The sequence below is a fragment of the Panulirus ornatus genome, chromosome 9 (genome assembly GCF_036320965.1).
Source record: "Panulirus ornatus isolate Po-2019 chromosome 9, ASM3632096v1, whole genome shotgun sequence".
Classification (NCBI taxonomy): Eukaryota; Metazoa; Arthropoda; class Malacostraca; order Decapoda; family Palinuridae; genus Panulirus; species Panulirus ornatus.
This window is the reverse complement of record NC_092232.1, coordinates 27331286-27341527: the sequence shown is the minus strand read 5'-3', so window position 1 is coordinate 27341527 and position 10242 is coordinate 27331286. Positions and strand designations below refer to the sequence as shown.

Sequence of the window (10242 nt, the reverse complement as noted above, 5' to 3'; positions counted from 1 at the left end):
TAGACCATCACTAATATTAAGATTATAATTCTTTGTGTATTTAATAATAGAAGAATCAAGGATTTTTCTCGTAATAGAGTTAGAGTTAATAACTGAGATGGCATTACTCCAGTCAATATAGTGATCATAGTTTTTAACGTGATTAAACAAGGTATTTGATTCTTGTCCTGTTCTTATACTATTTCTATGTTGCTTAAGTCTAACAGAAAGATCCTTACCAGTCTGCCCAACATAAAGTTTATCACAATTGCCACATGGCACTTTATAGATGCATCCAAGAGAATTTTCTGGTGAATTCCTGATTGAGATATTCTTTATAGTATTATTGTTGCTGAAGGCAACATTTACATTAAAGGATTTAAGTAACACGGGAAGTAAAGTGAAATTATTATCAAAAGGGAGAATTAAAAGATTGTTGGTGTCAATGGGAGGTTTGGGTTCAACTCTATAAAAGGATTTCTTTGCTATCTATCTATCAATCTATATCTATCTATCTATCTATCTATCTATCTATATATATATATATATATATATATATATATATATATATATATATATATATATATATATATATATACATATATATATATATATATATATATATATATATATATATATATATATATATATATATATATATATATATATGTATATATATATATTGGGGAGAAGAGAAAGAATTCTGCCTCCGTAATCTCAGCGTCTCGCAGAAGGCGACTCAGCGGGGCGGAGGCAGGGGGCTGGAAACCCCCACCCCTGAATTCATTTCAATTTCTAAAAGACGGAACACAAGGAATCTGTTCCTGGCGCTATCTCGCTAACGCGGGAAACAGCAACCAAGTATTAAATACGTTTATATACAAAAATTTTCGACACTGGACTCTGAAGGTGATAGCAAGGTAACGTATATCAGGTCAGGAAGGTGAGTGGGGCTGTAGCCTCACAGCCGGTATCAGCGGCCACATCCGAGCTCCCTGGGTGGCCACACCATGGTGGACCCATTTCTCTCAAGATGACCGGACGGACGGGACCCGTGCGTGGCCCACCGGGCCCAGCCTGAGTTACTACTACTGCTGGGTGTGTTATTATGTGCCCCGGCCCCAGCCCTACCTCGCCCGTCACGTGATCATGGATGGCTGCCACAGAAAACTCCTTCGACGTAGATTTTGTCAAATCAAACACTATACGTCGTGACGCGAAGTCGTTGATGGAATACGGATAACGTCAATTATACCGTTATTACTGAATAAAGATCACTCTGTGGGACCACTCTATCAGAAATATGTCCTGGGGGCAGCCGCTGTTATCTTTCATGATCACAAAAGTGAACAAGATCAGTGCGTTGCAGTGTTCAGCATATAGACATCATAATAACACCAAGTGTGATGAAGGAACACCTGCTCTGGTCTGTGTGGGAACCGCACCCTCTGCCAGATACTCTCCTGTTGCTGGGTGGACCGCACCCTCCGCCAGATAACTTCCCGTTGCTGGGTGGACCGCACCTTCCTCCCGCTGCTGGGTGGACCGCACCTTCCTCCCGCTGCCCTCCCGGTGCTGGGTGGACCGCACCTTCCGCCGGTTACCCTCCCGGTGCAGGGTGAACCGCACCCTCCTCCCGGTGCAGGGTGGACCGCACCTTGCGCCTGCTACCCTGCCAGTACTGAGTGGACCTCACCTTCCGCACGCTACCCTGCCGGTGCTGGGTGGACCGCACCTTCCGCCCGCTACCTTGCCGGTGCTGGGCGGACCACACCTTCCGCCCGCCTCTCTCCGGGTGCAGGGTGGACCGCACCTTGTGCCCGCTACCCTGCCAGTCCTGGGTGGACCACACCTTCCCCCCGCTACCCTGCCGGTGCTGGGAGGACCGAACCTTCCGCCCGCTACCCTGCCGGCGCTGGGTGGACCATACCTTCCGCCCACTACCCTGCCAGTACTTGGTGGACCACACCTTCCTCCCGCTACCCTCCCGGTGCTGGATGGACCGCACCTCCAGCTACCCTCCCGGTGCTGGATGGACCGCACCTCCAGCTACCCTCCCGGTGCTGGGTGGACCACACCTTCCTCCCGCTACCCTCCCGGTGCTGGGTGGACCGTACCTTCCTCCCGCTACCCTGCCGGTGCTGGGTGGACCACACCTTCCTCCCGCTACCCTGCCGGTGGTGCTGGACAGGCCTCGCCTATCTCTTGGTCGCGTCGGACACCATGACCAGGAAACATTAACATGTGATCACCTTAACATTGCGTGATAACACGTTAACTACTTACTACCGGCTGAAGGCAACAACATAGCATGTCAGACGCCGCCACACCAGCAAGTTAAGGTCATTCTTGTTTTGGTCAAGTTGTCCAGTAGTCACGTGACGTCTAGGTCGTGCCAGAGTAACAAGGTAGTGTGCTGGCTCTGCAGAAGGTTGGCCATGTGATCAATGTTCACAGGCTTGGCTAAGGTGAAGCCTTTGGCACTCCTTGGGGGGGGGGGGGGTCAGCTGGGTAAGTTGGGCTAGATTATGTGGGTAAATGTAGGTCCGATGGGGTTGGGTTGGTCTGACTCATTAAATTTAGATCGTGTTAGATTGGGTTAACTTGGCTCGTTAAACAGAGATCGGGTTAGACTGGATTACTTTGGCTCGTTAAATTTAGATCGGGTTAGATTAAGCTGGGTAAGGCTGGATCAGTTTGGATCAGGTTAGGTCGTAATAAGTTGGCTCGTCAAATTTATGTCGTCAGGTTAGGTTAGGTCAGTTTAGTGCTTTAAACATCGGTCAGGTTGGGTAGTTAGGTTAGGTAGTTGGTCCGTTAAGGTGTCACGAGGTAACACTGCCTTAAAAACCATGAAAATTACTCCAGTTTCTTTCGCAATATTACACATAAATACCACAACGTGCACACGACGGGGCATTACTCTCTCTTCCTCCCGCCACAGTTTCAGTGTGTCGCACTAAGATAAGGTTATACTTTATTTCTTATTTTTCCCCGTACGATCACAGAACATTGAAAGGCCGTCCTGTGGTAATGGCAGTGTCGTCGTCCGGTGTCCGCAAACAATTAGTTTCCGTCTGTCAAACAAATGGTTTGCGAGGCCATAACTTCCGTGTCCGCTGGCTGGTCGTGTTGACATGTGGGGATGATGGAACTGTACAGTACAGGGTGGGGACATAGGACGCACCATGTAATATACTTAACGACTCGTGCTGGGAAGTAAGACGTGAACGGTCATAATCACAAGGGTCCTGGTCCTGGTCCTGACCAAGTGAAGGGGAGGAGGGGCAAGTGGGTCTGTGTTTCCAACATGTACAAAAGTGAGGTGGTGATACGTGATACCCAACTGATGAGCGATGGGGATGATGATTGATAACAAGAGAGCAACTCCATAAGCCCAACTCTATATTTATTTCTGTAAGTATTTCTTTGTATAAGTGGTAATATATATTTTGCCTTACTGTTACCATAATGAATGTTATGATCATCATCACGGGTCTTGTTTTGTGTCCTCTTTCCTTCCTGGTTATTGTTATGAATTTTCAGTATAGCTTTGATATCATTACTTTTATTACTTAACAATGATAATGATAATAATAATAATGATAATTAATAATAATAATAATAATAATAATAATAATAATAATAATAATAATAATAATAATAATAATAACAGTAATATGGATGGGGTTGTAAAGGAGGTAAATGCAAGAGTCCTGGAAAGAGGGGCAAGTATGAAGTCTGTTGGGGATGAGAGAGCTTGGGAAGTGAGTCAATTGTTGTTCGCTGATGATACAGCGCTGGTGGCTGATTCATGTGAGAAACTGCAGAAGCTGGTGACTGAGTTTGGTAAAGTGTGTGGAAGAAGAAAGTTGAGAGTAAATGTGAATAAGAGCAAGGTTATTAGGTACAGTAGGGGTGAGGGTCAAGTCAATTGGGAGGTGAGTTTGAATGGAGAAAAACTGGAGGAAGTGAAGTGTTTTAGATATCTGGGAGTGGATCTGTCAGCGGATGGAACCATGGAAGCGGAAGTGGATCATAGGGTGGGGGAGGGGGCGAAAATTTTGGGAGCCTTGAAAAATGTGTGGAAGTCGAGAACATTATCTCGGAAAGCAAAAATGGGTATGTTTGAGGGAATAGTGGTTCCAACAATGCTGTATGGTTGCGAGGCGTGGGCTATGGATAGAGATGTGCGCAGGAGGATGGATGTGCTGGAAATGAGATGTTTGAGGACAATGTGTGGTGTGAGGTGGTTTGATCGAGTAAGTAACGTAAGGGTAAGAGAGATGTGTGGAAATAAAAAGAGCGTGGTTGAGAGAGCAGAAGAGGGTGTTTTGAAATGGTTTGGGCACATGGAGAGAATGAGTGAGGAGAGATTGACCAAGAGGATATATGTGTCGGAGGTGGAGGGAACGAGGAGAAGAGGGAGACCAAATTGGAGGTGGAAAGATGGAGTGAAAAAGATTTTGTGTGATCGGGGCCTGAACATGCAGGAGGGTGAAAGGAGGGCAAGAAATAGAGTGAATTGGAGTCATGTGGTATACAGGGGTTGACGTGCTGTCAGTGGATTGAAGCAAGGCATGTGAAGCGTCTGGGGTAAACCATGGAAAGCTGTGTAGGTATGTATATTTGCGTGTGTGGACGTGTGTATGTACATGTGTATGGGGGGGGGGTTGGGCCATTTCTTTCGTCTGTTTCCTTGCGCTACCTCGCAAACGCGGGAGACAGCGACAAAGTATAAAAAAAAAAAAAAAAAAAAAAAAAAAAAAAAAAAAAAAAAAGTAATAATGATAATAATTAATAATTTATCATTATATATATATATATATATATATATATATATATATATATATATATATATATATATATATATATATATATATATTGAGCGGGGGGCTGGAAATCCTCCCCTCATTTTTTTTTTTTAATTTTCCAAAAGAAGGAACAGAGAAGGGGACCAGGTGAGGATATTCCCTTAAAGGCCCAGTCCTCTGTTCTTAACGCTACCTTGCTAACGCGGGAAATGGCGAATAATTTGAAGCAAAGGAAAATATATATATATATATATATATATATATATATATATATATATATATACATATATATATATATATATATATATCTTTTTATACTTTGTCACTGTCTCCCGCGTTCGCGAGGTAATGCACGCAAACACACGAAAGAATGGCCCGACCCACCCACATACACATGTATATACATAAACGCCCACACACGAATATATACATATATACACATGTACATTATTCATACTTGCTGCCTTCATCCATTCTCGCCGCCACCCCGCCACGCATGAAATGGCACCCCACTCCCCCGCATGTGCGCGAGGTAGCTTTAGAAAAAGACAGCAAAGGCCACATTCGTTCACACTTAGTCTCTAGCTGTCATGTGTAATGCATCGAAACCGCAGCTCCCTTTCCACATCCAGGCCCCACAAAACTTTCCATGGTTTACCCCAGACGCTTCACATGCCCTGGTTCAATCCATTGACAGCAAGTCGACCCCGGTATATTACATCGTTCCAATTCACTTTATTCCTTGCACGCCTTTCATCCTCCTGTATGTTCAGGCCCCGATCGTTCAAAATCCTTTTCACTCCATCCTTCCTCCTCCAATATGTTCTCCCACTTCTCGTTCCCTCCACCTCTGACACATATATCCTCTTTGTCAACCTTTCCTCACTCATTCTCTCCATGTGACCAAACCATTTCAATACACCCTCTTCTGCTCTCTCAACCACACTCTTTATTACCACACCTCTCTTACCCTTTCATTACTTAATCGATCAAACCACCTCACACCACATATTGTCGTCAAACATCTCATTTCCAACACAGCCACCCTCCTCCGCACAGCCCTATCTGTAGCCCATGCCTCGCAACCATATAACATTGTTGGAGACACTATTCCTTCAAATATACCAATTTTTGTTCTCCGAGATAACGTTCTCGCCTTCCACACATTCTTCAACGCTCCCAGAACCTTCACCCCCTCCCCCACCCTGTGACTCACTTCCGCTTCCATAGTTCCATCCGCTGCTAAATCCACTCCCAAATATACAAAACACTTCACTTCCTCCAGGTTTTCTCCATTCATACTTACCTTCCAATTTACTTGTCCCTCAACCCAACTGAACCTAATAGCCTTGCTCTTATTCACATATATTCTCAGATTTCTTTTTTCGCACACTTTACCAAACTAAGTCACCAGCTTCTGCAGTTTCTCACCCGAATCAGCCACCAGTGGTGTATCACCAGCGAACGACAACTAACTCAGTTCCCAAGCCCTCTCATCCACAACAGACTGCATACTTGCCCCTCTCTCCAAAATTCTTGCATTCACCTCCCTAAAACCCCTATCCATAGACAAATTATCCCTGGGGATAGGGGAGAATGAATACTTCCCACGCATTCCCCGCGTGTTGTATAAGGCGACTAAAGGGGACGGGAGCTGGGGGCTAGAAACCCTCCCTTCCTTGAATTTTAACTTTCTAAAAGGGGAAACAAGGAGTCATGCGAGGAGTGCTCATCCTCCTCGAAGGCTCAGATTGAGTGTGGATTTAACCAAGATGAAAAAAAAAAAAAAGGAGAGATAGGTAGTATGTTTGAGAAAAGGAACCTGGATGTTTTGGCTCATGAGTGAAACGAAGCTCAAGGGTATAGAGAAAGAGTGGTTTGGGAATGCCTCGGGAGTAAAGTCAGGGGTTGGTGAGAGGACAAGAGCAAGGGAAGGAGTAGCACTACTCCTGAAGCAGGAGTTGTGGGAGTATGTGATAAAGTGTAAGAAAGTAAACTCTAGGTCAGTTGATATGGGTAAAACTGAAAGTGGAGGGAGAGAGATGGGTGATTATTGGTGACTATGCACCTGGGCATGAGAAAAGAGATCATGAGAGGCAAGTGTTTTGGGAGCAGCTGAGTGAGTGTGTTAGCAGCTTTGATGCACGAGACCGATTTATAGTGATGGGTGATTTGAATGCAAAGGTGAGTAATGTGGCAGTTGAGGGTATAATTAGTGTACATGGGGTGTTCACTGTTGTAAATGGAAATGGTGAAGAGCTTGTAGATTTGTGTACGTGTAGGGAGAGGAAAGTGATTGGTTCCCCGTGAATGTCGGTTTGCGGCAGGGGTGCGTGATGTCTCCATGGTCGTTTAATTTGTTTATGGATGGGGTATATATATATATATATATATATATATATATATATATATATATATATATATATATTAACCCCCTCCTTGTCCGTATACTTCCCGTCTCGTAAATTTTCATAGTAAAAACAGGCTGGTGTCTTAAGATGTGAACCTGGGAACCCGCCACACCTGTAGATTGACGCCTGTTATGTGCACGATGCCGTATGATTGGACTAACTTTTCCTTCATTTCAATTTCTCTCTGTCTCATCTTCATCACTTTGAATTTGGTGGGGTTGACACTCATCAGCCATGCGTCTGATCAGTGCTGGGTTCTCTCCCAGTGTGCACAAAAACGTAACAGCTCACTACCCACACACACACACACACACACACACCAGTGAACCAGTAACTTATTACGTCTCTCGAGAGGCCTATGTCGGAGGTGTGGTCTCCTCAGTGTAAACACGACACTGACATTCCTTCTAGCGTTGAACGCGTGACCCAGCTGATGTCAGCGACTCGGTAACAAGTTCATCGAGGGTCAGAGGCGATCGTCTGACCGACATCCGTCACCACAATCACCTTGTACCAACCAGTGTTGTGCTGTACACATACAAGAATTGTCCTTCCTTACATCTGTGAATGTCATCAACAATCCATGAACGGCTGCACACCTAAGCAAGCAGATAACTTAATTTTCCCATAGTTATGTGTGTGTCGACTGCGGGTCATCAAGTGTGTAATTTTACATCATTCAATGATCACCATTAAGTACACAATGTACGTCAACACAATACTTCTGCAGTTGAACCACTGTGTAACTTTACATCACGGAGTGGTCGCGGGCTCAACACTGATTGTGTAAAGCAAAAAAAATTTTTCTCTGTAAAACTTCCTGTACTGTGTAGACAAACCTGACTCATGTGATGATACAAAGCTCAGATGTACCCAGCTCCACCTTGATCTTAAGCTCTTTTGTGATTAATCAACTGTTTACTATTATGACTCCCCAGATATATGATTCTTCAACTTCTTTGTACCCGATCGGCTGCCTGAGTTTACTAAACCTTTTTATTCTGTTCATTTACTTTATTTTACACACACACACACACACACACACACACACACACACACACACACACAGAGGGGCCACTGTTGTATAGTGGTTAGAGTTACTGGGCATGAGTCATCACTGGCCTGCCCGGGGGCAGGCTTCGCCTGGATGCGAATCCAGGGCGCGGCGGTCAGCCCACACCCAAGCCAGGTGTTTATCCTCCACTTAGGGCTGGTCGATTAATGGGTTCCTGGCGTAAGCTGACGTGTGTATAAATGTGTGTACTTAAGATTGAGACATTGTACATGTATAAGGTAAAGGGGCGGGTAAAGTGTAGAACTCCCATACCACACAAATGGTGATCACATTAGTCATTCCCTGAGTGCGAGTAGAAGGCAGGCGACAAAGAGGGGCGGAAGGGGGGGGGGGGGGGGAGGGTAAGAGATCCTCCCTTCCTGTATTAGTTTCCAAAGGAGAGAACAAAGCAAGGAGTCAGGTGAGGATATTCCCCTCTTCAGGTTGTCATCTGTTCTTGACGCTACCTCTCTCACTCGGGGAATGGCGAACATGTATGTAAAATATATATATATATATATATATATATATATATATATATATATATATATATATATATATATATATATATATATATATATATATATATATATATATTCCCTGAACTCCGCATGCAAGACCCAATACCTGCAGCAAGAAGTCACTGTCGGTCACTACCCATCAGGCGGAGGGGAAGTAGTTAAGAGTCGCCCAGGACCTTCCGGCATAAAGGAGCGCGCACCTTACCCAGTTCCTTCCTGGAGCGCGGCCTCGTAGCTTTACGAACCCATTTACCGGGTTGCTGGGGGTACAAACATACCTCACTACAGACACATCAAGAAACATAGGGACGCGTCTGGGAGGAGGGAAGGCTGGGCGACACCGGTTCTCTCAGTCATTCATTTTCACGTATCGGCGAAGATTTATGCAACGACAACAGGTTTCGCTCTCGACGGCGACAGAATGTGTTGAGACGACACTGGCATGACGCACCCATGGACAGATGGTCAACGGACGGACGGGTGGGAGGGAGGCCGAAACCTTCCACTGTATATTCATTTTCACTACTCATTTCATAGCTGTTGCAATTATGCATCATTACCAATTTTCTTGTTACGTTCCATAATGTCGATTATCACTCATGTCGCCGTAATGATAACCCGTGAAACATAACACACCACCGTAGTTTCGTGTCATGTGTTACAGACAACTGATGGATGATCACAGCCACCAACAAGGACGTGGAAGCTGGGGTAGGACTATTCATATCGCAGTTCGTGCCGTCGCAATCCAGTAAGACCTTCACCAACCATCATTATCAGGACCGACACTTGTCATTATTATCGTGACCCCACCTTCATCATCATTTCCCCCACCACACCCCACCCCACACCCCCACAACCACCCATTTACCAGTACAGCACCCTTCCTCCCCCTCCGCAAGGGTCTTTCAAGTCTTTCCTTACCTCCATAGTTGTCGTAGTCCTGAGCGTCTTCAACCTCTTGCAAGGATTAAAACCTGGCTCTCCCTCACTCCATCGTCTGGTATTAGGAGAACGCATCCATGTTTTCCTTATTACACAGTTCCCTCTCGTTAGACTTGCACGTCTGTATGTAAAACGAGCGTCTTTCGTGTGCACACCGCTTGGCACCGACACACACACACACGGGTTCGGGGACCGTCATACGTCCTCTCTTGCCTATGAACGTAGCGAAACTGACTCTCAAGATTTTCTGGGGGACTCTGCCTGGCTGGCCTTGCCTGTGTGTTAATTATCCCGGGTAGCGAAACGTGGCAACCCCCCCTACAGGTGAGTGGCCCTGCAGCCTCATCTGAAGGAAAGGCTATGGAGCCACCACAGGTCCTGCTGGCGGGTGTTGCAGGGTCGTATAGTAGTTCCCTCCTGAGGAAAGAAAATTTGCAATATGCACACCAGTGGATCACAGCTCATGGTCTTTGACGTTTTATATACATATATATATATATATATATATATATATATAT

General features: G+C 45.2%; 1 protein-coding gene across 1 annotated transcript in view; it reads right to left on the bottom strand.

Annotated features, from left to right (window-relative positions):
- LOC139750295 (carbohydrate sulfotransferase 4-like) overlaps positions 1 to 9964 on the bottom strand; it is a 159538-nt gene extending 149574 nt beyond the window's left edge. Inside the window, exon 1 of the mRNA XM_071664915.1 lies at positions 9704 to 9964. Coding sequence (XP_071521016.1) covers positions 9704 to 9799 — 96 coding nt within the window. The 5' untranslated portion in view covers positions 9800 to 9964. The remainder of the gene's footprint in view (positions 1 to 9703) is intronic.
- Between the last annotated feature and the right edge of the window lie 278 nt (positions 9965 to 10242).